The sequence below is a fragment of the Rhineura floridana genome, chromosome 21, assembly GCF_030035675.1.
Source record: "Rhineura floridana isolate rRhiFlo1 chromosome 21, rRhiFlo1.hap2, whole genome shotgun sequence".
NCBI classification, from domain to species: Eukaryota; Metazoa; Chordata; class Lepidosauria; order Squamata; family Rhineuridae; genus Rhineura; species Rhineura floridana.
In genome coordinates this window covers 19,689,253-19,716,912 of record NC_084500.1, presented here as the reverse complement: position 1 = coordinate 19,716,912, position 27,660 = coordinate 19,689,253, and the positions used below count along the sequence as shown (strand labels likewise).

The 27,660-nt window shown below is 53.3% G+C and overlaps 3 protein-coding genes across 6 annotated transcripts in view; 1 reads left to right on the top strand and 2 right to left on the bottom strand.

Moving 5' to 3' along the window:
* The window catches only part of BLTP2 (bridge-like lipid transfer protein family member 2), a 32,688-nt gene extending 13,602 nt beyond the window's left edge, over positions 1-19,086 (bottom strand). The window contains exons 1-20 of the mRNA XM_061604944.1: positions 18,834-19,086; positions 14,723-14,852; positions 14,357-14,406; positions 13,080-13,239; positions 12,869-12,987; positions 12,146-12,206; positions 11,603-11,783; positions 10,939-11,065; positions 9,899-10,023; positions 8,974-9,041; positions 8,732-8,880; positions 8,354-8,469; positions 6,623-6,786; positions 5,403-5,661; positions 4,732-4,937; positions 2,823-3,906; positions 1,542-1,733; positions 881-1,083; positions 680-798; positions 71-291 (exon numbers count right to left, since the gene is read on the bottom strand). Of these exons, the coding sequence (XP_061460928.1) occupies positions 71-291; positions 680-798; positions 881-1,083; positions 1,542-1,733; positions 2,823-3,906; positions 4,732-4,937; positions 5,403-5,661; positions 6,623-6,786; positions 8,354-8,469; positions 8,732-8,880; positions 8,974-9,041; positions 9,899-10,023; positions 10,939-11,065; positions 11,603-11,783; positions 12,146-12,206; positions 12,869-12,987; positions 13,080-13,239; positions 14,357-14,406; positions 14,723-14,852; positions 18,834-19,048 (3,949 nt within the window). The 5' untranslated portion in view covers positions 19,049-19,086. The remainder of the gene's footprint in view (positions 1-70; positions 292-679; positions 799-880; positions 1,084-1,541; positions 1,734-2,822; positions 3,907-4,731; positions 4,938-5,402; positions 5,662-6,622; positions 6,787-8,353; positions 8,470-8,731; positions 8,881-8,973; positions 9,042-9,898; positions 10,024-10,938; positions 11,066-11,602; positions 11,784-12,145; positions 12,207-12,868; positions 12,988-13,079; positions 13,240-14,356; positions 14,407-14,722; positions 14,853-18,833) is intronic.
* A 2,572-nt stretch (positions 19,087-21,658) lies between these two features.
* Positions 21,659-24,452, bottom strand: SDF2 (stromal cell derived factor 2). The gene is made up of 3 exons (XM_061604949.1): positions 24,158-24,452; positions 23,135-23,331; positions 21,659-22,265 (listed from the first exon to the last, which is right to left on the bottom strand). The coding sequence occupies exons 1-3, from the start codon at positions 24,435-24,437 to the stop codon at positions 21,978-21,980; spliced, it is 765 nt and encodes a 254-aa protein (XP_061460933.1). The 5' UTR covers positions 24,438-24,452; the 3' UTR covers positions 21,659-21,977.
* Positions 24,215-27,660, top strand: part of SUPT6H (SPT6 homolog, histone chaperone and transcription elongation factor) — a 37,167-nt gene continuing 33,721 nt past the window's right edge. The window contains exon 1 of one of the 4 annotated variants that reach the window (XM_061604947.1): positions 24,215-24,506. The gene's annotated coding sequence lies outside the window, so the exon portion shown is untranslated. Of the gene's footprint in view, positions 24,507-24,639; positions 24,746-26,074; positions 26,223-26,298; positions 26,424-27,660 lie in introns of those variants that run through there. The other 3 variants (XM_061604946.1, XM_061604945.1, XM_061604948.1) reach the window with 3 other exon arrangements.

Below are 27,660 nucleotides of genomic sequence, written 5' to 3'. Positions count from 1 at the left end.
GGGTGACTATCCCATCACAGAGACTGCCGGAGAAGGGAGGTGTGTGTGTGGAGAGGGTGGCGAGACTTACCCCCGCAGGGCCGCGTCAAGTCCATGCAGATGCAAAGGTTGAGGTTCTCAGAGCGGAAGGCCCGGTAGGAGTCGTAGTCTTGGCCCATGGGCACCTCGGGCAGGAAGTCGGGCGAGCGCAGCACCACGCCGTGGTGGTCGTGGGGGTTGCCGTGGCACAGCCACGTGAAGTCCAGCGTCATGCACAGCTTGGGCAAGTGGAGGAAGCAGCAGTCGTCGTATCTGCCCCGGAAGGAGGAGGGAAGGAGAGGGAAACGCAAAACATACACAGCGGGCGTGAGGCCTGCCCGCTCTGGCCTGGCGGGGGCAGTCTCAGCAGTGCACACTCAGGAGCCCTGCAGGCCACCACTGAGACCAGTACGGAGGGGGGCTCAGAGGATGGGCACACACACACACAGGTGAAATCAATAAAGAGACAGGAAGTTAGACAACAACATCCCTGAAATGCTCCTGCAAGAAGGACGAGCCATACCCCAGCCCAGTAAAGGGTGAGCACCACAACAGAGGCCAGTTGTGGCTCTTCTGAGTGCACCCCACACCCCACAGAGTTCTGGCCCCCTGAGCAGCAATGCCACAGCCGCTGCCCGCCCCCGTCCCTACGGCTGCTCACTTGGAAGCGGTGCGGACATTGACATCCAGGTCTCCTTTGAAGACAAACTGCCCAGGCTGCCAGTGGAAGGAGAGGTGGCTCCACTCCCAGTGCATGTTCTCCGTGGTGTTGTAAGGGTCCTGCGGGAGAAGGCGGGGATGGAAGAGAGGCCAGGAAGCCACTGCCGCCACTGCCCCCCCCGGGCTCCTCCCACGACCTCACCTCTGTGGCCACCTGGTGGAGATTGGCCTGCTCGATGTCCATGTGCCAGTCCCCGTGGAGGAGCAAGCGGCTCTTGTCCCACCAGGGCAGCGGGGCGCTGGGGTCCTCCGAGGGCTTGGTGAGGAGGTCGAGGGCTTGCCCGATCAGAGTCCAGGCGGGGTCCCAACAGGGCCCCCACACAATGGTGTACTGGAAAACATCCGCTGTACCAAAGGGAAGAACATGCAGTGGGTCAGGCAGAGAGCAAAGGGGCGGGGAAGCCTCTGTGTCTTCCCATCCCCACTCAGAAATGGTGGGACGGACTCCAGCTCAGGGGCAGGGGCCCCTGCTTTGCATGCAGAAGGTCCCAGGTTCAGCCCCCGACAGCATCGCCAGGTTGAAAGCTGCGGAGACTCTTTTCTGCCTGATGTTGGGAGAGCTGCTGCCAGTCAGAGCGGTCAATGTTAGGCCAGATGTAGAAAGAGTTTAACCTCGCATAAAGCAGCTCCCTATGCCAAGTTCAATCCTCAGAAGCATCTCCATTTTTTTTTAAAAAAGGATGAGGTAAGCAAGTGATGGGGAAAGACCTTTCTCTGCCAGAGCAGGCAATATAGAGCCTGTGCAGGCATTGAGGCACCTTCCGGTTAACTTCCCCCCGGCCCTGGGCCCTTGCGGGACTTACAGTGGAAGTTGTGGTAGAACTTCAAAGGCGGCATATTCCGCTCCACGGACACATCTCCCCACGGCGCCCCCAGCTTCAGCACTTGCCGCCGGCGAGAGCAAGTCTGACCCCGTTGCTCAGCTCCGGCCAGCTGGCCCGACAGCCTCCAGTCCCGGATCTCAAACAAGTACCGGGGGTAGTCCCGGATCCGCACTGTGAAGTCAAGAGGGAAGAGAGGGTGAGAGAGATGAAGGGCACATCATTCTTCTCTGCCCATGGCACGGGTGGGGAGCTGTTTCCAGCCCAAGGGCCGCCTTCCCTTCAGAGCAACCTTCTGGGGCCCTCATGCCGGTGGTAGTGGGGGCAACCAAGGTAAATTTTACTCTTGTTTGGGGGAGGCAGAAGTGGAGGAGAGAAAAACCAGAAATCCCATAATTATCTGTGTTTAGGTGCCAGGCAAGAACATTTTCGTTCATCTAGGGCCTTTGGAGCTTAATTTTCTGCTTATCTTTCAGCAGGGTAGGATTGAGAGTTTGATCTGCTCTTTTGTAAGCTATTATTGGCTGAGCATTTTAGGTTGTTTTTACTTCTGTTTTTAAATTTTGTCCTTGTAAGTCGCTTTGAGTTCACCTTTCTGGGGGGAAAAATCGGCTAATTAATCATCATCACCACCAGCATAGCCAAGCGGATTTCCATAATGCAAGCAGACAGACATCGCTGGAAGTCACATCCGATAATAGCTATCAATTATCAAATACTAATTAATAACTAGAAGCTAAAATGATGAAACTGAGGTTGTCCTACTTTGGACACATCATGAGAAGACCTGATTCATTAGAAAAGACAGTAATGCTGGGAAAAACAGCAGGGAGTAGAAAAAGAGGAAGGCCAAACAAGAGATGGATTGATTCCATAAAGGAAGCCACAGACCTGAACTTACAAGACCTGAACTGGGTGGTTCATGACAGATGCTCTTGGAGGTCACTGATTCATAGGGGCGCCATAAGTCGTAATCGACTTGAAGGCACGTAACAACAACAATTAATAATAACAATCTGTGTTGCGAGTGTTATGTATATATGCATGTACATTTTTACATGTACACGCAGTTTAAATGCTGCAGTTCCACAGTGGTTACATAACAATTAATAAATTTAGCAGCCACAGCTTGTCCCAAAACCTTCGGAACTGCCATTTGAGGAGAGCACAGAGAGAGGTTTCCGTCAGAGACTCCTGGATCCCTTCCTTTCACAGCCCTCCGGTTCCCCTGCACGGAGATGCCATAGCAAGCCAGGCACTCACCAAAGAAGGCCTTGACGCTCCCTTTGACCATGCGGCACCAGTAGGTGATGAGCTCCAGGCCCTCAGAGGGGAAGGGGCTGGTGGCGTCCAGCTCCCGGATCTGCTGGAGGACCCGCTCGGGCCCATGGAAGGACTTGTCGGCCAGGGCCACCAGCTCAAGCCCAGACATGGTCCAGGTGATCAGGGCCTTGCGCATGGGCGTGTTGGCATAGAGGCGGTGCGAGCGCTGGATGTAGATCTCGATGTTCTTCTTCTCCAGGGAGGCGTAGAGCTCCTCGATCTTGCGGGCGGGAAGCAGCTCCCCATGCTGCTTGCGTAGGGCGGCCACCTTGGCGTCCAGCAGGCGCAGCCGCTTGGCACTCTCCTTGCTCTCATCCTTCATCAGCTCATAGTTGTCCCGCAGCTTCACCTCGAAGATGTCGTCCACGAAGACCCAGGAGAAGTGCTGCACTTTCAGCAGCAAGTCCGGCGGGAGCGCTGAGCCGGCCCCGGAGCCTCCTCCGTGCAGACCCTTGAGCCACTTCTGCACGCCCAGCGCCTCGTCCAAGGTGGCTGAGAAGTCATACTGGCAGGGGAACTCCACCGCCACACTGGCACAGGAAAGGGCCCAGACGCGGTTGCGAAGGGTGCTCAGCGAGGGGAAGGGCCCGCGGTGGAGGATCATCTCCTCCAGCTCAGGCAAGGCCTGCAGCTCGATCTCCTTGAAGACAAAGATGCTGTTGCCGTCAAAGCCGGCCACCAGCCCCGGGCAGTAGGCGTGGATGGAGGTGCCGTGCCGGCTGATCATGACCCGCTCAGCCGCCAGGCTCAGGTAACGGGTCTCCGAGACGAAGGCTGTCACCTTGATGGAACTCAGCTCCACTGTCAGGCTCAACAGCCTCCTTGGGGGGCAGGGCGCGGGCGTGACCGGGGAGCCCTCCGCAAGGGGCTGGCTCTTGCGGCCCTCGAGGGGCAGGGCGGCTCTCGGCGGAGACAGCAGGCCCTGCAGCATCTCACAACACTGCAAGGTGGACAGGAGGTGCTGGAACAGGTACATGTGGTTTGCAGGGCTCCAGAGCACACTCAGGCTCTCTCCGCACTGGACCTGGGAGGCGGAAGAAGGAGTTGACCAGAAGCGACAGGCAGAGCAGAAAACAAGGGAAATGGGAGGGACCACCCCCAATATGGGGAAAGGTGGGTGAAACCTCTTGGGGCACACACAACTTGTGTTTATTGAGTCCAAATGCAAAACCTTTCTTCTTTGAGGGCAGTGTGCAATAAAAATGTATTATTTGTTACCTAAAAGCACTTAATAAACTGCTTCACAGTTTTAAAAGTGGCAAAATATAAATAACATCCTTAAAACAACAATGTAAGTCCAGTAAAGTGGTCCTATACAAAAGCATGTAAAAACAGACCAATAACAGGAACTGATATTATGGGTCAAGGAAAGCCGAGGCAACAAGATAAAAGTCTTTACAAGGATATATGATCAGCTACAAGCCTCCAACCTGGCATTGCTCAGGAAATCAAATTTTATTTTTTGAAGTGCAGTTTAGAAATCAGTGGTTAAAATCCGTGCAGTTTTGGAAGGTTCAGTCTCTTATTTATTTTTAATTTCTTATTGCATTGATATCCCACCTTGTCCTCCAAGGAGCTCAAGGTGGCCGACAAACACGGTTCCCCCTCTTCTGATTTTATCCTCACAACCACCCTGTGAGGTAGGTTACACTGAGAGACAGCAACCGGCCCAAGGTCCCCCAAGTGAGCTTCATGCCTGAGTGGGGATTTAAACCCGGGTCTTCCAAGGTCCCAGCCTGACGCTCTATAACCACACAGCGCCACACTGGCTCTTTAATGCCCATTCTCTAATCGCCCCAAGTGAGCAAAGAGCACCCTCCCAGGGGGCAGGAATACTCCAGCCGAGTACCTCCAAAGATCGGATGCTGCTGCGATACGTGAGGGAAAGTGTGGAGAGGTCAGCCACGGGGCTGGGGATGGACGGGGCTTTGCAGCACGGCTGCATCTTCTCTGTGATGCTCTTCACCAAGGCCAGCGCCACCCCCTGCACGCTGACGGTGCAACTCTCGGCGCTGCCCAGCGTGGTCAGAGTGTCCACCCTCACTTCCGTGGCCCCTGGGAAGAGAGCGGGGGGAGAGGGAGGGGAGGAAATGGCCATCAGCTCAAAAAAAGTCTGACAGGCAGAAAAGAACCGGCCAAGGACAGAGCGAGCCAGGAAGGGTCCCGCTGGAGCAAAGCAAAAAGGTCCAGGCGGGGTCGTAGCTCAGTGGCAGAATCCCTGCTTCACAAGCACCAGGGGGCTGGTTCAATCCCCGGCGGCACTGCCTAGGATTCCAGAGAACTGAGTGGCTGCCAGTCAGAGTAGGCCACAGTGGGCTAAGTTGGCTCAACGGTCTACGTCAGCAAAAAACCCAGCCTTGTAAAAGAGTCAGGGACCAGGTGAAAAGAGTCACCTCTGGCTGAGATTTTTGGGGAGCTGCTGCCGGTCAGAGCAGGGAATACTGGGCTGGACCGACCAAGAGTCTAACCTCGCCTCAGGCTTACAGAAAGGGCCACAGGGCTCCGGGGCCAAGCACTCACCTGCCAGGCTGGACAAGGTGAAGAGATTGACGTCTTCCACCTTCAGGTCCACCTTCCAGAGGACGCCCAGCTCCTCCCCCTCCTCCTTCAGGCATTCCTTGGCCTCCACGTGGCTCCAGGGGCACAAGAGCGAGAGGACCCTGGAGAGGCACTCGGAGCAGGTCTCCGAAGACTCCACCTGGAGGCCGCGGAGGGTGCAGTCCAGGAAGAGGGTGTCGGCGTGGGTGCCGGAGGTGCCCAGGGGCTGGTTGTAGCTGCCCTGCGAAACAGGCCGGACACGGTCACCAGAGGAAGGCTCAGGAGAGGCAGGCAGGATGGAGCGGACAGCCAGCGCCGCGACCCCATCCGTGGGGACTCCCGCAAGAGCAGCCACCCTGCTCTTTACAGAAGGGCCACAGCTCAGGGGTGGAGCTGCCTCTGACTTGTGTGCAGAAGGCCCCAAGTTCAGTCCTTGGCACCATGTCCAGGTAGGGCTGGGGAAAAGACCCCCCTGCTCTAAATCCTGGTAAGCTGCTGCCAGTCAGTGTGCACGATACTGAGCTGCAAGGAGCAATGGTCCGAATTCAGTATAAGGCAGCCTCTTCTGTTTAAATCCTATTTAAATCAGCACTTAATTCAAAACCATGAGGACTGGAACCTTGTTTTATTTTTATGGGAAGGGCTGTAGTTCAGCCGTAGAGCCCCTACTTTCCACGCAGAAGGGCCCACGTTCAATCCCCAGTGCCATCTCCAGGCAGGATGGGAAAGACCCCTTGCCTGAGGCCCTGGAGAGCCACTGCCAGTTAGTGTAGACAAAACTGAGGTAGATGGACCAATGGTTTGAACCCTTATGTTCCCCAGCAGGTGCTGCCATCCCTGAATACAGAAGTGGCAATTCCAATTAGTAAACAGGACCCGTTAACACAGGAATGCTTTGATTTGGATTCCTGCATTGAGCAGGGGGTTGGACTAGATGGCCTTATAGGCCCCTTCCAACTCTACTATTCTATGATTCTATGAACCCCCTTACTTACCTGACTCTCACTTCCCCTCCCCATCTGTTCGTCTGTTTTGGATTCCTTCGTTCCACACTTGAACGGGATCCCCGATGCAAAATCCTGGCTGCGTTGGGACGCAAAGGGAGGGCCTGGCAGTCACCCTCCCCACAACCCCCCCCCCGGGGCTTGAGCTGAACCCTCCCCACCCCACCCTCTCTGGGCTGAGCCCCTCCCTTCATTTACTTGCAGACTGAAGGAGTCAAGAATGAGGGCCTCTCCCCAAACGTGCATGTTGGGCGGGTGTGGGGCCCGCTGGATGTGCGAGTCGGCACCCACACGCCAGCAGAGGTGGTCAATGGCTAGCACAGCTCGCTGGTGGACGCTCTGGGGGCGCAGGTGCTGGTAGTCTAGAGACCAGAGAGAGGGAGGAAAAAGGAACACAGCGGGAGATTGGCCAAACCCCGCCTGGAGAACCTTCCAGAGCCTGCTAGAAACTTCTGCCTCCCGACGGTCTCCACTCCCCATTTCACCTTTATGCCTTACTTTTCTTTCCAACAAGAAACTCAAAACCATTAAGTGCCCAATGACTGGTACACAAATAAATAAATAAAAATTACAGTCAACACAAAGCACGCCACGTATGTGGAATCAGTGGCTTCAGACGGTCTTGCAAAGGGGTACCCTTTTGCCCAGGCCTTCCCTGTTCCGTAAGATCGGACCCTGTGTTAACATCTTTGAATCCTTTCTGGTTCATTTAATAATAATAAATAATAAACTTTAATTTATAGGCCGCCTATCTGGCCAATGGCCACTCTAGGCGGCGTACAATAAAGCACGATAAAATACATGGTAAAATATGATACAATAAAAACAATATAACCAGTACAGCACAATGCAAAATTACAATATTTAGTAGAGTTGTCAGTAATACAATTCTGAAGCTAGTTCACCTTAGAAGTCTCAAGTTCATAAAGGCCTGATGGAAAAGCCAAGTCTTCAGGCCTCGGCGAAATATATATAAGGAAGGGGCATGTCGAAGATCTATTGGGAGGGAGTTCCAAATCGTGGGGGCCGCCACAGAGAAGGCCCTCTCCCGAGTCCTCACCAACCCAATCACTTTAGTTGACGGGACTGAGAGGAGGCCCTGAGTGGCAGATCTTGTAGGGCGGCACAATTTATGGCGTTGGAGGCGCTCCATCAGGTATACTGGGCCGAAACCGTACAGGGATTTATAGGTTAATACCAACACCTTGAATTGCTTCGGTCTGCTTCTATACATCTCTGCGTTGCTGCTTTACTGGTTTTATGCTGCGCTTTCGCTGCAGTGCTTTAAAGTCCCAATGACTGATTGTGGGGTCTTTTTTAGACTGTACACTGCTTTTTTGAAATATTAAAGCAAAATAGAAATGCTGTTAAGCAAAGAAACAAAACAGTAACTGAAAATATAAATAAAGCAGTTGTTGTTGTTGTTGTAAACTGCCCTTGGACTATTTGGTGATGGGTTGGCTATAAGTACAAACAAATGAATGGACAAATAAATAAACCCACCCCATGCTCAATTTAAAATGGCAAATAAACTAAAAAGAGCTGAGGACCCAGGAGGCTGCCCAGAGTGAGTGGTGCCTTTATCTCTTCCCTTTTCCTAAGATGCTCTATTCCATTTCCCCCCTCCCACTCGGTGGTCAGTTTTTCTCCCCTCTCAATGTCCCTTCGGCACTCTGGGGCTATCACCCTCCGCGGTGCAACAATGAGTGATAGATGCAACAAGCTCAAGCAGGGTGCACGTGCCTGTGTGTTTTGGGTAAGCCGGGGGGGGGGGAGGTATAATCCCAGAGCAGGCAGCTGGATCTTTGGGTCCACTGTCCTCCTTTTCGTGCCCCTTTGGCTCCCACTCAAACCGCACGGAGAGAAAAAGCGGCAGAGAGGCTGCCCTGGAGGGAAAAGCCCTGGCAGAAAGGGAGGTCTGGAGCTCACCTACGGAGACAGAGTTCAAGCCCAAGGCAAACGGCGGGGTGTCTCCCAGCTGGACGGAGATGCTGACGTTGGAAACCGAGGCACTGAGGATGATGGTGGCCAAGATCTGCGGCATCCTGAATGGGGCAGGAAGGGGAAAGAAATTATATTGCATTGCACACACCCCAGGGATGCAGCTCTATGCAGGCGTCTTCAAGCCTGTACAGCAGCTTCCCCACAATGTAGTACCCTCCTAGCAGGTTAGGGATAGGCTGGTCTTCACTGACCCTCCAGGGTTTCAGAGAGGGGTCCTTCCTGGGGGTACAAGCAGGACGGTTCCACACCCAAGTGCAGGCATAAGGGCAGCGCAGGGGGAGGGAAGGGGGAAGAGAAACTGACCTCCTGCTGCTGTTCCTGGCCGGAGCCGGCAGCCCCGCCTCGTGCTGCGCCAAGGCCAGCATGCTCAGCCAGTGCGAGAACTCCTGGTGGCGATAGTGGACGATGCAGGTATTGAGCATCACTGCGACCGAGATGTCTATGGCCATGACCTGGGAGGGAGGGGGGGGTGACGTGAGGGTTGGTGCAAAGGTGAGTCGGACATCAACAAAACAAAAGCAGGATCTGCTTGGCCGCCCGCTCACCTGCAAGCTGGCTTTCAGCAGGTTGAGGCAGACGATCCGCTGGCGGCTCTGGGAAAGCAGGAGCCCGTCTGCAGGGAGCAGAAAAAGGATGAGGGCTTGGTGGGGGTGGAGGTGAGGGGGTGGGGGGTAGGAGTGGGTGGGAGTCCCTCTCTCCCTTCCTTGTCTGACAGCCACAGGTCAGATTTTTGTTCCTGGGGAGAAAGCCTCAAGTGAGAAAGCTCTCCCACAGCTCACCCTACAGCAAGGGCGGGGGAATTTTTTCAGCCCGAGGGCCACATTCCCTTCTGCACAACCGTCCACGGGCCACATGCCAATGGTGGGCGGGGCCAGAGGCAAAAGTGGGCGGAGCAACAAATGGATTAAAATAAATTCGTACAATAGGCTATTTCCAGACACTTGTACACCCCTCTCCATCCTGGACCTCTACTGTCGGTTCGCTTTCTTTCTTTAAATCTAGATTTAAATCTAGTATTTAGATTATTTCTCTGGTAATACTGAATTTATTGCACATTTATTAAAGGGCTGGTTTTTCTCCTGTTTGAATTCATTGTCACGTTCTGTAAACTGACTTCTCTGCCCCGGCCTGATGCTTGGAATCTTGAATGCTTGGTAGAAGCCGCTTCGCACACAGCTTGCTGCGGAAAGGCGGGATATAAATGAATCCAACCAACCAATCGATCAATCAATCAGTCCCCCACCCAGGCAAGCAAGAGGCATGATCAGAATTCAAGGGCATGTTCCAGCTAGGCAAAAACACATAAGGTGAAAAGACGGAGCAACAGAAGGTATGGTCTGGGGAGAATGCCAAGGGCCAAACGGACCTCCTGCTGCTCCCAGGGCTGAGGTTCCCCACCCGTGCTCCATGACCCTCTCCCGCTCTACTATGTGCTCCTCCTCCTCCTCCCTCCCCCCTCCCAGCACTTGCCTTCCAAGGCGAGTTCGACGCTCATCTGGGGCAGGTCGCAGGTGGGGGTGAAACTGCGGAGCGGGATCTGCTCCCCACCACACTGGTAGGCAAACTGCAGCAGCTTCAAGGTCCAGGTGAGGTGCCTGCATTAAAGATGCCAAGTGGAGCACAGGTGGCTCAGGGCTGCATGCACTGACTGGCAGCAGCTCTCCCGGGGCTCGGGCAGGGGGACATTCCCAGCCTTTCCTGGGGATGGACTGAGGGCCTTCGGCATGCAAAGCAGGTGGTCTGCCCGCTGAGCAGTGCTTCTTATATAGGAGGCTGCCTTATCCCATGTCGGACTACTGGCAAATCTAAACCAGGATTGTCTGCTCTGACTGGCAGCAGCTACCTGATCCCCTTTTAACTGGAGATGCTTCCAAGGGTTCAACTAGGTGTCTTTCTGCACGCACAGCAGGGGCCCTACCACTGAGCTATATGGCCCTCATATAGTCTGCTCTGATTGGCAGCAGCTATTCAGGGTCTCGGACAGAAAGGGATCTTTCACCATCACTTTTTAACTGGCAATTGAACCCGGGGCCTTCTGCATGCAATACCACTAAGCCACGGCCCTTCCCCTAAAAACAGAGCAGGATTGCAGTCCTCATGGTTCTCAAAAAACAGCTGATTTAAATAGGGACCTAGACAGCTGCCTTATTCCAAGTGAGCCCATTGGGCCCAGCAACACTCCAGGGTCTCCAAATGGGGGCCTTTCCAACTCTACTTGGAGATGCCACCGGGGATTGAACCAGGTGTCTTTCTGCACACACAACAGGTGCTCTGCCACTGAGCTACAAGCACCAAGCACCTGGGAACCTGCACGCAAAGGCCAGGCTCCAGCCAGGCCCGTGCAGGGCTGCTGAGCAAGCGGACGCTCTTTCTGCTCTCAGTTGTTTGTCCAGGGACAACTTCATGGCGGGGGAGCAGGGCTGGCAGATGGTGGTGGCAAGACTCCCCCTTTCCACAGCCCACAGCAGGGCAGATGGTGGGGTGTAGGATTCCCTAAACCCTCCCGTTACCTTTTCTGGCTGTTCATCGACAGAACCAGGCTGGTGTTCTCCAGCCCCACCTTCACCCTGCAGGGCACGTATTTCAGGCTAGCCAGGCTCAGCACAGACGGCCGCAGCTCCAGAGCCTTTGCGGGATCTGGGGGTTGGAAAAGAGACATGTGAGGAGCCCATAGACCTCTCGAACCCAGGACACTGGCTATAGGAGTCCCACACAAAGGGAGCCAAACACTTCTCCCCACTCGCTCACGTTCGCTCTTTCCTGCCAACTTCAGTACCAAATAAATATAAGCACGGAGCAGGATGCCCCGCCCCACCCTCACCCACCATGGTCGCTTTATTTAACCCTCAGGCTTATGGCCAATTAATTTGGAGTCAATCCATTGAACCAGAAGCAGCAAACCAACTCTAAGGGTCCAAAGTCATTTATATCAGAATGGGCAACCAAGAGATCTAGGCAGGTAGGATAATCAGCCCCTAGTTTAGTTGCCTTGGAGGATGGGAGAAGTCGCCCCAGGTGAACGGGCAAGTTACACATTCAGGGAGGGATATAAATCGAATAAACGCATAAAAAATAAAAATTCTGTCTGAGCTCTGGGAAACCCAGAGGTGCCGAGGAGGAGGATGGGCCCTGCCCCTTTGACTTCTGCCCTGCAAGGAGCCAAGAGTTCTTCACCTGCTGTGTCTCCGCTGGTGCCCCCAACACGCTGCAGAAGCTCGCTGTGGAACAGCCCCTCGTGCAGCTCGGCGTGCAGGCTCCAGACCCCCACCTCCACACTCTGCAGCCGCTGCTTGCTTGTGCTGATGTCCAGGGAGATGGTGAGTGCCAGAGACAGCTCAGCCAGGCATGCATCATCCTGCGGGGGTGGGAAGGTGGCATGAAGGCACCGCAGGAAAAGGAAGGGGTCAAGGGCATGTCCCCTTTCTGCCCCCCCCGCTACCACCAGCTTGCTTGCCAGGCAGAGGGCTAACAAGCGAGCAGGCACTGGGATCTACTGGTCCTCATTTGGCTACTGCTCCGTCGTTCTCTGGGCTGGCACAAGGCGTAGGAGAATAGTCAAGCAGGATGTAATGGGGAAGAGGAGGGTCACGGCGGGACTCTTGTCAACGGGCCCTTTGCTGAGGCTCAGGGCCCTCGGTGGATGCCCGAACATGCCGACCCTTGGCACCAGCCCCAAGCAACAACAACCCAGGCAGTTCTCTTCCTTCCCAGCCTCACCTGCTGGCTGCTCTTCAGGACCTTGCTGTTCACTTGGCTGAAGGTCACCTCGCACACCATGCTGGGAAGAAGAGGAGGGGGAAAAAATCAGGCTATGAAGAGAAGAGGGAGGAACTCAGGAATTGAAGGCCCCCCGCCCCCCCAAATTACCATGACAACAACCCATGACTCCTGCTGAAAGACATTCCTTAAAAAGAGTAACTATTCTCTACTCCATCACACATAGACATGGATGCACACACCCCGACTCCCCCAAAGATCATGCTGGCACATGATGCATTGAGACTGACACACAACTTGTAGGGTGAAAGCCTGGGGGTGGCCTGCCTCCACCCCCTTGGAACTCCCTTCCCCAGGGAGATATGTATGGCCTTGTCACTGCTGGTCTTTAAAACAAAAAACAAGAAACTCTGAAGGCACGATCAAGTCAAGCCTGCGCTTGTCTGAATGGTACTGCTTGCCTCTCTCACCGTCTCACGGCCACTGAATCATCCTTGCCCATGCTGAGGGATGGGGGAGAACAATCCCTGGCTTAGCATTACATCCAAACCATGCACAGTGGCTTGTTTTGCACCCTGGGTCGTTCCTGGCCTGACCTGGAAATGCCCCTGGGGACCGAACCCAGGACCTTCCGTAGGCAGAGCAGAGCTATGGGCCCTTCCCTTAAAGCAGACCACGAGGCAGAGCCCCAGGTCTCCCCTCACACCCCTTAGCCGCACTCACCGTCTCCCATCGCCATCCAGCAGGATCCGGGCCCTCGTGACCTGGACGTGCCAGAGTGACTCAGACGCCGCCACGTGAAGGACCATGATGTTGACCGAGTCCACGTGGACCGAGCACAGCTGGGGAGGACACAAGGGGTTCAGTGAGTAGATGGAGACCTGCCCTGCCCCAGACTTGCCTCCCCCGCCCAGCGCAGCCCCCTCTCCCTCACCTGGCTAAGCAGCCGCAGCAGGGAGGGCCCGAGCGACAGCGCCTTGCCCTGCTCAGTGCCCCCCTCTGCAGGGACCGCGGGGGCCGGCGGCTGCAGGCCGGGGGTCTTCTGGAGGTCCACGCGGATGCGAACTTCTCTGAAGCACAGCGCCAGGTAGCGCCTGCGGAAGGGAATAGCAGCAAAGAGCGGTCTGGGCATCGCCCCTGTGCAATCTCCCCTCCCTACTCACAACCCCCCTGCCAAGAGACAGGATTTTGATGCAGAACGAAAAAGGACCTCGTGGCACCTTAAAAGACTAACAACTGGGAATCCACAGGCACAGTAACAGGGACCTGGATTTTGTGGGATCATGAATTGGGCCTGGAAGCATACCCAGAACAGCGGTCTGTACTGTGGACTATGGTACTGTTACGGTCCACGTCTGTACAAATCTGTCTGTAGTTCAGGCTTTCTGGACAGATGTATTCTCAGAAAATGCATTGATCCCTGGACAGCCCCTCACAATATCGCCAGCTTTGGCTTCGTTAACTATATTTGAAGGGGCTAATCAGGATGTACTGTTTAAGGGAATGAACCTCAATTTCATGGTGGCAGCACACCTTGAGACTGCACATAAATGGTGTGCTTTAGAAGGCCTGTCACTGGATTCACGGTGTGGAAAAGTTTGGACCGAGAAAAACAGGACTGATTTTCTGTTGCTTGGTTCCCTTTTATTCGTCATATCAATGAAACAGATCAAAACCGCCAACTACACATGCTCACTTATGGAGAGATACTCTTGGATGTTGATTTTGACAGTTTTTGCAAATCTTAAATGCTTACATGCCTGTCAAGAAGTTTCTAGCCTGCTACCATGTTTGTATTCCTTATGTTTGACTGTTTCAGTAATATAAAATGAATACAAATAATTATTAAAAAAAGACTAACAATTGTAAAACGGTGAGTGTAGAAAAACAGAATTTGCAATTCTCTGCTCCCCCAATCATTGATATTCATATCTCAGGATGATAATCCTCAAGGCATCTGATGAAGCTGCCTGCCATCCACGGAAGCTGGCACCAAAATAAAACGGTGTTGCCTTTAAGGTGACACAAGACTCTTTTAAGGGGCCCCAGTCCATTGTCGCCTGCAGCGGTTTAGTGCCTGGCCACCTTGCAGGGCCCCAAGGAGGACAAATGGACGCGGAGAGCATTCCCTGAAGGCAGTAAATGTTGGGTTGGGCCAAAAGGTTGCATGGGACTTCCCCCACCGGTTCGCTCGCACATCACAGTACTTACGGGACATCATGGTTCAGCAACTTGCTAGAGATCCAGATGCTGTCGATTTCCTAAAACAGCACACCCAAGAGAGAGCTGCGATGGCTGCTCGTACAGCCCCTAGGTCATCCTTCTCAAGTCTCTCCTCCCAGGTTACACGCCCTCTGCCCCGCAGATTCAATGGGACTCGCCCACTGCTACTCATCCCAGCGACAAGGTTCAAGGGGTAGCATTGGCAGAAGAGGACCGGAGGGGAGAATGCAACGTCGCCCCAATAGTTTCCCCACTGCGGCTCACCTCCTGTATGAGCAAGACTCGCCACAGGCAACCAGGCAAGCAGCTATTTACCAGGCCAAGTCAGTATAAAACACACACACCGGTACCTACCACTGTCTGTTGCTCCTCCTGGAACTTCAGGCTGAGGTTCTGAATCCAAAAAAACCCAAAAGAGCCAACTTTCAGCTCCGCCTGGAGCCGGCGGCGGCACCAGTTGGTGACCAAGACGTAGAGGAGCCACCTAGGGGGACGACAGGATTCAAATCCATGACTTCCTAGGCGCTGCACAATCCTTCCTTTGGGGCAGGAGATACATCGCCCAGGGGCCCCAATCCCAAGGTTTTTGCACCGGACTCTGTATCCTCAAGCCCTGCTGCCCCTAAATCTTAAGAGATATGGATTTTCCAAGGGAGAACTGCCCTGTAAGCAAAATAAAATAAATTGGTATCTCTGGTGTAAGTGAGGGGCGGGGAGTCAGATTGGCCCTCTGAGCCTCTACCTGGCCCTCAGAATCATCCCCAGACCACCCCCCTCACTGGCCCAGCTTTGCACCCTTCCTTGAGTGTTTTCCACCCTGGCTGGAAATGGGTCCTTGAATGCTGATCCTGCCTCCCACTTGCCTGGGTGGGGGACAGAGAGGGGTGGGTGTCGAAACTAGCCTGTTAACATTCACATTCATTACTCTGCCCCCTCTGCCTCTGGGGCTGCCCCCCACTGGCCCTCAGAAGGCTGCTTGGAAAGGAATGCGGCCCTCAGACAGAAGAAGGCTCCCCATACGCAGCTCTCCCTTTGAAAGCTGGCCTAAATCTGCACCTAGGATGCGCACGCTTGTGTCCCGCGCATGCGCTCCGAGTCTTTGAAGGCCCCAACAACACCCCTGCTTCCGGGAATTCCCGGAGGAGGAAGCAGCGATACAGTGTCTGGCTTGTACGGAGACTCCCTGAGCGGAATGGCCAGATAAGGAGTCTGGGGGGCCCCTCAGAAGGTCGAGGGCACCCTCTCCCTCAACTGGGCCTAGGCTATCAGGGTTTCCGAGTCCTTCGGGGCCTAGCTTCAAGGCTGGCTGCACTGCTTAGGCCAGCCTTTGGAAATGGAAATGGACGGCCTTCAAGGCAATCCCGGCTTATGGCGACTCTGTAAACAGGGTTTTCATGGTAAGCGGTATTTAGAGGGGGTTTCCCATTGCCTTCCTCTGAGGCTGAGAGGCAGTGACTGGCCCAAGTGAGCTTCATGGCTGTGTGGGGATTCGAACCCTGGTCTCCCAGGTCGCAGTCCAGCACCTTAACCACTACACCACACTGGCTCTCCTAGGACAGCTTTTACACCCCTCCAGATGTAGTCGGACTACAGCTCCCATCAGGCCCAGCCAGCACAGCCATTTTGGACTACGACTCCCATCAGGCCCAGCATCGCACGGCCGTGCTGATGGGAGCTGTAGTCCAACAACATCCCAGCTTCAGATTGGGGAAGGCATTCTGCAGCGCGCTCCTTGGGGCAAAGGATCCCCGCAGCCGCAGTCCCCTCCCCTTCTTCAAATCTAGAAGACCCATTTTTCAGTACAACAGAGCAACATATACTAAGACAGATCACTGGTCCATATCTAGCTCAATATTTCCAATATTTAGTATCTTAGCATTTTAGTATTTTAGTATTTGTATTTAATGTTGTTTATGTTAGTTACATGTCTTGTCTGTTTGTCTAACTGTTGTTTCGAGGATTTGGTGTTTTTAAATATTGAAATGTAATTATATATCTTCATTGGTTGTACACCGCCCAGAGAGCTTTGCTATGGGCGGTATAAAAATGGAATTAAATAAAATAAATAAAATAAACACTGACTGCCAGCACTGGCTCTCCAGGGTTTCAGGCAGGCAGGGAACACTCCCGGACCTATCTAGAAATGCCATTGGGGATTGAACCAGGGACCGTCTGCATGCAAACCAAGCTACGGCCCTTTCCCTGAAAAGAAAGCAAGATTCTAGTCCTCATGATGTTGAATAATGGGCTGGTTTTGAATAGGAGCATAGGAACTGCCTTATACAGAGTCAGGCCACTGGTTCGTCTAGCTCAGTATTGCCTACACTGACTGGCAGCAGTGGGTCTCCAGGGTTTCAGGCAGGGGATACTCCCGGCCCTCCCTGGAGATGCTGTTGGGGATTGAACCTGGTGCTTTCTGCGTGCAAAGCAGAGGCTTTGCCGCTGCACTATGGCCCTTGCACTATGGCCCTCGGGCTGAACAGGTCCACAGAGCAACCCTGCTACAGAATAAGAACATCTTGATCTGCTGAAATTGGCTGCTTTTCTACTCTCTTTTCTCTTAAGCGAACATTGCTCTTTACATGCCTTTTTTCTTCCTCTTTAAAACAGGTTTTATCCGTCCAGCTCAAGCGCTTAGGACACAGCACTGCAGAACTACGATCCACCACATACTGAAGGCAAGCCTAACATTCTCAACTTTTTATTTTCGTGCCCAACCCAAAGAGGCCAAGGCCACGATAAAGAGGCCTAAGTGATAGGAAGTGCACCATTTAAGGGAAAAAAAACATGGGCTCAGGCAGCACCCAGTGGGCACCCACAATCCTTTAAGGGTGCCGTGGTTTATCTTTCCTCCGGCGCCAACAACTCACCCCCAATGAAAGGGCTTTTCCTGACCCTGCGCCCACGTGAAGCCATTCTAAGTCAGCCTTTGCCAACTTAGTGCCCTGCAGATGTTTTGGACGACAATTCCCATCAGCCCCAGCCAGCCCTATGGGGACTGTAGTCCAAAACATCCGCAGGGGGCAAAGGCTGTCCTGCCAGGGTCATAACCAGCCTGGAAACCAGGCCCCAAAGGCCCAGAAACTCTGGCAATGTTGGCCCAGGCTGTGGTCGTTCGCTGACAAAAGAAAGGCACACTACACCAGCTCAGAGGCACTCTTGTTAACATCACTAGCCATGCATTCCACACCACAGATGTCTTGGGATGATGCGACGGGGTGGTACATTTGGATTAGATGCAACAGGAAGACTGAGCATCAGGCCCTGACATGGGGGGCACAGAACAAACTTGGGGGCTCTGTATGTCATCCAGGGTTAGCAGGGCCTTGGACTACAGAGAAGGCGATGCCAGGAATGGAGAAGGGGAGAGCAGCTTTAGCCCCAGGAGGGAGGCAGCAGGCACGTGGATGGCAGATATGGCAGAAGGCTTAGGGAGGAAAGGGTTAGGTGGCTGAGCTGGTGGCACCGCCTGCAAGGGAGTCAACGGGGCTGGGCATTGCCATGCAGTGAGGGCAGAGGGCTAAAGAGAGGCTGGCACAAATGCGTAAGAAGCAAAAAGATGGTGAATGAAGGGGAGGTGGCAAAGGGCTGAAGTTTTGCCTAGATAACACTGAAATATTATTATTATTATTATTATTATTGCTACACCTACCCTTCCCCAGTAGATATTATTATTGTTGTTGTTACTGCTGTTATTTATTGTTATTGCTGCCCTGGGCTCCTGCTGGGACGAACGGTGGGATATAATTCAAATAAATAAATACATAAATATTACTATCTTCCCGTCACCAGCAGGTCCCATGAAAGGCCAACATCACAGCCACGTGCAGTTGAGCCAGCTACACTGGGCCATGCCACGCAGAGCGCTGCCCCGTCGAAGTGCATGTATATCGTGGGGCATCACAGGGATAAGTTGGGGTGATTATGGGGGGGTTGGGGCAGCTCAAGAGCAACATCAGAACTCAAGGAGGGGGCTGAAGAGGTCCAACTATCAACCTTACCTCCAATTCGGGAATGGGCCAGGCAGATAAAAGGCAGCTGGAACTGCGGTGGCAAACAAAGGGGGGGCTGCATTTTCCTGGGGGAGGCCAAGTGGGCAGAAGGAGGGGGGAGGTGGCAGTTTTGGGAAGAAAGGCAGGCAGGGGGGTGTTAATGAACTGTCAGTGCCACCTGCAATCTGGAGACCAGAGCCGGGAAAGTTGGGTGAGGGCGTAAGGCCAGGATGGCAGTGCCAACCCAGCTGGAGAGTGGGGGCCGTGAGTGAGTGAGTGAGTGGGGGCCTGGTGCAGGGGGGCAAAAGATTTAGGATGGGGGGCGGAGAAGGGCATGAAAGCCGGGCTGGCAGTGCCACCTGCCCATGGCAAGAGGGGAGAGGAAACAGGACCTAACGGGAGGGGCCCCTAATTGATGCCCCCTCCCCCTCCCGCAAAGGGGTGCAATCTCCTTCCTTCCCTCCCCGGCTTACCTTCCCAGGCAGAGGCCGCCCAGCAGGACCAGCAGGACCACCAGCAAGGCGCCCAGGACCGGGGCCGCCATCGGCGGAGGGGGGGCGTTGGGCAGGTCTCTCCAACCGCCCGTCACCGGCAGCGCCCGGGGAAGGGCCAACGGGAGCGCGCGCCGGACGGGAGGGCGGGGGAAGGCGAAGGAGAGAGCGCGCGCGCCCCCGTGCAGGGCAGCCATAGGCCGGCGCAGGGGGGAGGAGGACAGGCTGAGCCCGCCCCCGGGAAGCCCCGCCCTCTCCCCCCTCGTTCCTCCAAGCGCGCCAGCCTCCGGGTGCGCACAGGGCGCCTTCGCAGGGCCGAGGGGGGAGGGAGGCCGGGCGCCAGCGCAGCCGGCCCGGTGGAAACCGCCTCTCCAAGGGCAAAGAGGACGCGACCGGGTTTATGCGCTTCTTGTTTCTTGGTGGAATCAATTGCTGCTTCTTTTTTAATTAGAAGCAACAGAGTTAATGTGCCACCCAGTCTCTCATGTCAGGGGCTGTCCCGCCGTCTTCGAGTGTTTTCCCGCCACCCAGCGCTCGTTTTGTTTTCTACATCACGCATTCGAAGAATATCGGGATTGCAATTTGAAATAAAGAGAGGGAGAGAAGGCTATTTGTTCTGTTTTAGTGAGAAGCAAAAATACTTTTATTGCCCACCTTACTCAAGCACTAAAATAAAACTCAAGGCAGGCTGTAAATAAATAAACAAAGCCAATAACGTGACAAATGTTTCCAAACTGAGACGTGTCTCCTTCTGGTCCAGGGCTCTACAGTTTTGTTAATAGCAGAGAAGCAGGTGCCGGGGCATCACGGCTAGATTATGGAGGGCGCTTCTAGGCAGGACTGAGCCCCGGGATCTGTCCAAGAAACGAGACCCTGAAGGCCCCGCGGAGGCTGTTGGACACCCTCCCCTGCCGCCCCCTCAGCCAGCCAGCCGCTCCGTTCCCTGCAAAGCGCCGTTGCAAAGACTAAACAAAAACAAGCTGCGCGGCTTGTTGCATCCTTGAAAGGAAGACACGCTAGGCCCGGTCGCAACGGCAGCAGGCGATTGGCCCAGGCGCTGGAAAGAGAGCCGCCCACCTTCCTTCAGCTCCGCCTCCTCTCCTGGAGCAACTTGGGAAACGTAGTCACCACCGTCAGCCGACCAAAAAGTCTATCACCCTCTTCTTTTAAATTTAATTCCAGAGCATTCCTGTAGTCCCGCATGCAATTTTTAAAATGCTCTGCTCTATACAGGATGCCTTTTCCCATCTCATATTTGTCGTGCTGTTACTAACCTCAGCTCAACCAACTGTATCGATCCGTGTACTTATGTTAAAGGGCAGCAATGTTTGGCATTTGTTTTTGCAGTGGCGTCCGTCCATTTTATTTTACGTCCTCTTTACTAGACGGGCTTTAAATGTGGGACGTAAAAACAAGCAATTTAATACTATTAAAAATCATAGGGATTAACCCTGTTGTGGAAAACACAATTGGAACAGGGTTATTGCCAAGACCTAGAAAGTGCCAGTGTTCCTCCTCCCCTAAATGCATTGAAATCTCTTGAGGTGAGGGCTAGACCACCCAGTGGGAGGGGAGGAAAGCAGGCTCTGTCCCCCCCACCTTCCAACATCTCCAGGACAAGCACTATATTATGCACTGCAAGTTGCAACTGCTCACATTATATGTGGGGGAAGAAAAGGTCCTATTTTTGTAGGGCAGGTGTGGGGAACCTTTGGCCCTCCAGATGTTGCTGAACTACCAACTCCCATCATCATCCCAGGCCACCGGCCACGCTTGCTGGGGCCGATGGGAGTTCAGCAACACAGGCAGGGCCAGAGGTTCCCCACAGAGGGTGTAAGAGGCAAGCCTGTTTTTTGTACGGAGCCCCATCCCAGCTTAGCCAACACTAGAATGTGGTGGCAATGTTACCAACGGGGCTGCTGAGGAAGGGTGAGAGCTTCTGCTTATTGGTTCAACAGAGCAAGAGCGTATGAAATGTATAAATAAATTTCTAAAAAAGCAAGCCTTAAATTAGCCTTTTCCATCCAGGTGACCTCCAAATGTTTTGGACTACAATCCCCTTCAGTCTCAGCCACTACCTTGCCCAAGCATGCTCAGAAATTGCTACTTGTCAGGACCATAATAACCCTGAGAAAGAATATGATTTTCCCAGCCTTGAAAATAAGCTCACTTACTAGCCTGGAAATCTTTTTTTTTTTACCAGACTGTGTTTTACTCATAAGAAGGGCCCGTGCAAAAGGGATGAAGCACTCTCTGGGCCTCCTTCAGAAACCACATTCCCTTGCCTGGATGCACTCCCTTTTCACCTATGGTTGCCTGGAAGAGCTGCAGCTATGTAGGGGTGAACAGGGAGAGGAAATGGATCTGAAATAATGGTGCAGCTGAAAGAAGGAACAATCCAAAACTGTTCTATGTTTGCTGCCCTGGGCTCCTTTCGGAGGGACAGATAGACAGACAGACAATTGAGGGGGGGAATAAGGGCAACTGTAAGGGCTGAAATTTGGACTACTGTTGCTCACCAGTGAAGACCTGTAACCAGCCCTCTTGCGTGTGTACAAGAATGTTCAGAGTGAAGGGCGCAGTGCACAGATGGGCTTGCAGCCAAGGCCTTTATTTTTTAAAAAAAATTAAGCTGCACTGGCAAAACCCCATGTGGCCAGTGGCTGAACACAATTGTTTCCATTCGATGCATTCCTTTGAAAACTGATACGAGAAAGAGAAGGCTCTCTACATTGTGAGGTGGTGAGAGGCAGCTCCTCAGAAAGGGAGGAGGAGGAGAGGAAAAAACAAAACAAATACTCCTCGCGCAAGCTTGCATAACCTGCAAATTTATTTATGGCTGATTCCCAGGCACACGTGTGCTTGAATATCAGCAATAGAAGGGTGTGCAGGGAGAAATAAGGGGACAAACACTGTTGCAGATGGCAGCACAGGGAGCGGTTGAGAACCTTTGTCCTGGTATTCAAACGACAGGACAGCATCTTAGCACCTCTGTAGGCCCCTGTAACACCTACAGCCTCAGCCATTCAGAAAACCACCCAGGAACTCAGTTGGGCCTGCTGCCCCTGAACATCAGACCGTTAGGGGCGGGGGGGGGGAATAAGACACGTCAGCCCCCTTCCGCTGTCATAGCTCAGCGTGGTAGAGCTGCGCCTTCAGAAACTCGGAAGGCTTCATGAAGATCCCTTCCATGGCCTTCCAGTAGCTGTCCTGGCTGGAGTAAGACATGCCGTGGACCTCCCTCTGGCCGTGAATAGGCCGCCCATACTGTTCGCCAGTCACCGAGAGGAGCACCTCTGTGGAGGAGTGCTTGAAGCGCACTTCGCTGTCCCGGTCCCAGTAACTGCCACTGCACAGGACGGTCCAGTCATCGAGGAAGTCCCCCTCGCCATCCTCCCCAAAGGCACTGACCTCCTGGAAGAGACAGAGCAGGGAACAAGGCCACATTAACCCAGGCAAGTGCCGCAAAAGACTCAGCAAAGGCAACGCTTACTGTGAAGGACAGCCTTTGCCACTGGCTAGAGCAGCTGTCAGCTAGCTGGCATCCTTCACATGTTTTGGACTACAACTCCCATCAGCCTCAGCTGGCTAGGCTACTGTTTGTAGAGCTCTCCCGTAAAGGGTGCCAGCCAAGTTTTCAACTACCCGTTGGCATGTGGAAGAACAGGACAAGGGACAACATCATCCAGCCTACAGCTGGCCAAAAAGGGAGCTTGCCAGGTGCGGGGAGAATGCGAAAACCAGCAGACTTTCCCATGGTAGGTGTACACAGGCAAAGACTCTCCTTTCTGTTGCACGCATCAAGGATACATCTCTTGGGGTGGGGGTACCACAAAAAAGAGAAACAAAACAGAAAGCTAGGATTGAAGAAGAGTCAAGAAGGAGGGTTGGAGGTCACTAGGACAGCATCTCCTCTGCAGGCAGAAGGTCCCAGGTTCAAACCCCAGCATCTCCAAACAGGGGTGCGAAAGTCCCGCCTGAAACTTTGGAGAGTCATTATCAAGCTCGATGGATCAGTGGCCTGACTCAGCAGAGGTTTCCTGTGCTGCTTAAGAGGCCAGTGACAAGCCCTTCAAGGATGGGATCAAATCCCCACTTCCCACAGCAGCACAGGCAGGCTGTCGCCTTGAAGAGGTGGCGAGGAAGCAGATTTCACTCCAGCCTCGCTCTCCTGCAAAGCAACTGTGGCTTCCAATGTACTCCATCAATCTGTTCACAAGGGGGAAAGATCAAAGCTGCAGAGGCACTCATTTGGGCCTCCCCTCCGGCCCACCCAACCTCACCTGGTTGCCCGAGAGGGGTGAGGTGAAGTGATGGCTGTGCAGATTGCGGCCTGTGTTGATGTGAGTCAGCCTGATGGACTGGCCGCACTTCACAGGAGTGCCCCTTTCGCACACCGTGGACGTCTTGCCCCGAACCCGCCAGTAACTGTTGCTGTCGTCGACCGTCGTGACTCCTGTCACTGACTGCTGGCCGCTGCCTGTGAGGAAAGAGATGTTGATTGTTGCGGTTGTTAATTTCGTATACCACATACATCACATCACATAATTTATCATTATTATTTATACATACAAACACGTCAGCCCTACTCAGAATAGACCTGTTGAAATAATAGGAACAGAGGAAGCTGCCTTGTACAGAATCAGACCATTGGCCCATCTAGCCCAGTATTGTCAACACTGACTGGCAGTGGCTATCTGGTTTCAGGAAGATGTTCCAAGCCCTTCCTAGAGATGCCATTGGGAACTGAACCTGGGACCTTCTGCATGTAAAGGAGATGCAAAGCAAGATTCTAGTCCTTGTACTTCTGAATAAAGGGCTGCATTAAATAGGAATGCAAGAAGCTGCTTTATTGGTCCATCTAGCTCAGGACTGTCGACACTGACTGGTAGCAGCTCTCTAGGGTTTCAGGCAGGGAGACAACTCCTAGCCCTGCCTGGAGATGCTGATGAACATGACCAACTTAGGTGCATCAATTCCAGTGTGTCTACTTTGAGCAGCACTTAATAGGATACAACCCAGGAAAAATATAGGGTTACCTTGAGCTAAATTGTTGGTCCACTGAAATGAACAAACCCAAGTTAGTGATGCCCAATGGGTCTCTTCTGAGTAGGACTGGCATGGAATACCACCCATCATTACAATAACAACAACAACAACGCCAGTTATGGGCCACGTAGAGACGTGCCCACGAGCATGTGCAGAGGGCTATCTCCCGCCTCCTCGTCGGGGCGGGGCTTAGGCCAGCCAATCAGAGAGCACCGCTGTCTCTCCCTCTCCCCCTCCGGGAGCGAAGGCGGCCGTACCGGAGCCGTATCGGACGTCGTGCGAGTGGAGGCGGACGCCGTGGCGAGGGTTGAGCAGCTTCACCACCGAGCCGCACGTCACCACCCCCGACGACTCCTCGCCGCCGCCTGCCGTCGTCGCCGCCGCCACGGTACCCCAAAGCAGCGCCGCCGCCACCGCCGCCGCCGTCATTTTCTCCCTCCTTCCTCGTTCCTGAGGCAAACCGGAAGCTCGCCCCAGAAGCACCGCCTTTAGCGCGCGCGGGCACAGAGAGGAGGGCAGAGCGTCGCGCGGGCGCATTTCCGGTCCTTTGCTACGCCGCCGGCCTACGAGAGGAAGCCTACCATAGAGTTTTCCGGCATACCGAAAGTGAGATACTGTGTGGAAGGGAGCGCATGGCCGACCATAGAGTTGGGCTTTAAAGAGAGAGAAAAAAGGGAGAGAGTCTGTCTCTATAGTTCCGCACAAGAGGGGGGATCTTTGGTCCTTCACATGTTTGTTAGAACCCCCCCCCAACTCCCACCCTCCGCCCTGACCGTTGGCCGTGCTGGCTACTGGGCGTTTGAGTCCCACCACATCTCTACTGGGAAGAAGGGCGGGATGTAAAGGTAATAAATAAATAAATCTGAGGCTATGCAATGGGGATGGCCTTTCAGATGTTGTTGGGCTCCAGCTCCCAGCAGCCACTGCGGCCAGCAGGGCCAATTTGGCTGATGGGAGTTGGGAGTCTGTTGTTGTTGTTATGTGCCTTCAAGTCGATTGCGACTTATGGCGACCCTATGAATCAGCGATCTCCAATAGCATCTGTCATGAACCACCCTGTTCAGATCTTGTACGTTCAGGTCTGTGGCTTCCTTTACGGAATCAATCCATCTCTTGTTTGGCCTTCCTCTTTTTCTACTCCCTGCTGTTTTTCCCTGTATTATTGCCTTTTCTAGTGAATCGTGTCTTCTTATTATGTGTCCAAAGTATGATAACCTCAGTTTCATCATTTTAGCTTCTAGTGACAGTTTTGGTTTAATTTATTTTAACACCCAATTATTTGTTTTTCGCAGTCTATGGTATGCGCAAAGCTCTCCTCCAGCACCACATTTCAAATGAGTTGATTTTTCTCTTATCTGCCTTTTTCACTGTCCAACTTTTCACGTCCATAGAGATCGGGAATACCACAGCCTGAATGATCCTGACTTTGGTGTTCAGTGATACATCTTTGCATTTGAGTTGGGAGTCTAACAACATCTTTTAGATATTCTGGGACTCCCAGCAGCCAGCATGGCCAATGGTCAGGGAGGAGGGTGGCAGTTGGAGTCCAGCCACTTCGGGAAAGCGGGCTTCAGCTTTTGTGGGCTTATCCCGCAACTGGTTAGCCCAGCCTTCATTCCCGATAGGCTTGAAAGGAAGAAGAGGAGAGAGTCTGTCTGGTTCCAGACTGGGAGGGGAGGGACCCTGAGGGTGCAATCCTGTTAGTGCAGGTGGGGGAGAGAAACATCTGTGCCCGCCTCCCAGATTCTGCTGAACGACAACTCCCATCATCCCTAGGAAGCATGGCCAGTAGCCACAGATGTTCCCCCCACAGGGAAACTGAGGTACCCAAAACATCTGGAAGGCGCCAGGTTGGGAGAGGCTGTGGTTTACACCAGGCATGAGGAAGCTTTGGCCCTCCAGATGTTGCGGGACTACAACTCCCATCACCCCCTTAACCGAAAAACCCTTCTAGCTGGGGCTGATGGGAGTTGTAGTCCAATGAGACCTGGAGGGCCCCACGTTACCTAACCCGTGATTTACACAATTATTATTATTATTTTATTACATAGCGAAACAACATTTCATTACATGCTGACATAACAGGTAGGTAAAATGACGCTGCTGCCACCTGGGACTCGCTTAACACACCGGAACCGGAAGTCGAGGGAGCCGCTCTGCCCCCACGCCCTCCTGCTCTCTCCTGCTCCTCCGCCCGCTGCCCCCCCTCCCCCACCCCACCAACCAGTCTCGCCGCTGCGGCTGTCGGAGCGACGCCTCCATTTTGCCTCAAGAGAGCGAGAGAGGCCGGCGCGGTCGCTCGGGCGGTCGACCCGGGCGGAGGTGAGCCTGGGCGGAGGCCGAGGCCTTGCTTTGCCCCCCAGGCCCAAGCGTGGCTGTGGCGCTCCTGTGGAGAAGCCGGCGAGGAGAGGGGGCGCGCCCGGAGACCCCCCCACTCCCAGCCGCCCCCTCGCGCTTCCTTGCGGCCTGAAGAGCTCCTCTAGGCCCCGGGGAGGGGAGGCAAAAGGCTGAAGGCCCGGCTGGGTGCGTGCGGGTCCAAATTGGAGGGAGGGAGAGAGAATTGCTAGGCCCGAAAGAAGCGGGAGGGGCTCGTTTTCTTTTCGGGGCGGGGCCTTGATTGTGCCCCTCCAGGCTGGAGGGGGGCGTTGAGACCACAAGGAAGAGAGTATCGTGTGGGGTTCATAATGGGGGGGGTGAGTGTGTATGTATATGTGTGTGCGTATGTGTGTGTGTGTATATATATATATATATATATATAAGGTGTGTATATATGTATATATAAAAAACAAATATGTAATACACACACACATATATATATACACACACCGCTTAATACTAACACAGTCTCTTAAGTTTTCAGTCCAATACACACTTACCTGGGAGTAAGTCCCATTGAACGCAGTGGAGATTACTTCTGAGTAGACATGTATTGGATTGCAGCCCAAGCAGTTTACAAAAGAACCGATACAATAAGTTTATATGACAAGCAATGAAACCGGAAAACAACAATGCATTGCAATATAACTACAATGCTTCTCCAACCCTCCCCCCAAACATAGGGCATTTTGAAAACGGGGTGGGTGGGTGGAGCGGTGACGGCACAGAACGGCCAAGAAAGAGGACTTGGGGGGTGTCTTAGTTGCTAGGGAAGCAAGTGTGGGGGTTGAAATACGGTGGTGATGATTGTTAGGGTGGGGCTGAACTGTCCTTGTTTGTTCATTTATTTGCAAGGCATTGGAACTTGCCTATTTTTTCCATTGGCCTTAGGGTGGGGGTTGGGATCTGTTTGTTACTAGTGCGTGGTTGAAACTCAGCATTGGAGTGGGGTTGAACCTTGCCCATCGCCCTCATTTTTATTAATTTGGGCTTGAAATTGGTTGATTTTATTATTTTTCCTACTAGTAGTAGTCTAGGGTTGAAATTTGTTTATCGTTGTTAGTGCTTGGTTGGAACTTGCTTATTTGTTAGTGTGTGGTTGAAATGTGTTTTTATCATTTACTAGTGCTAGTCTGGGCTTGAATTTTGTTTGTTGTTATTAGTGTTGGATTGAAATTTTATTAGCATTATTATCATTGGTATTGTTATTACCACCATCACTACCATTATTATTATTTCATGCTATAATTAAATTAAAAATCATTTTAATTTGTTTTTCTCTGATTTTGTTTATAAGTTACTACAGAGGTGGGGAATATCTGTGGCCGTCCGTGGCTGTTGCTGGAGTGCAACTCCCATCATCCCTGACTATTGGCCATGCTGG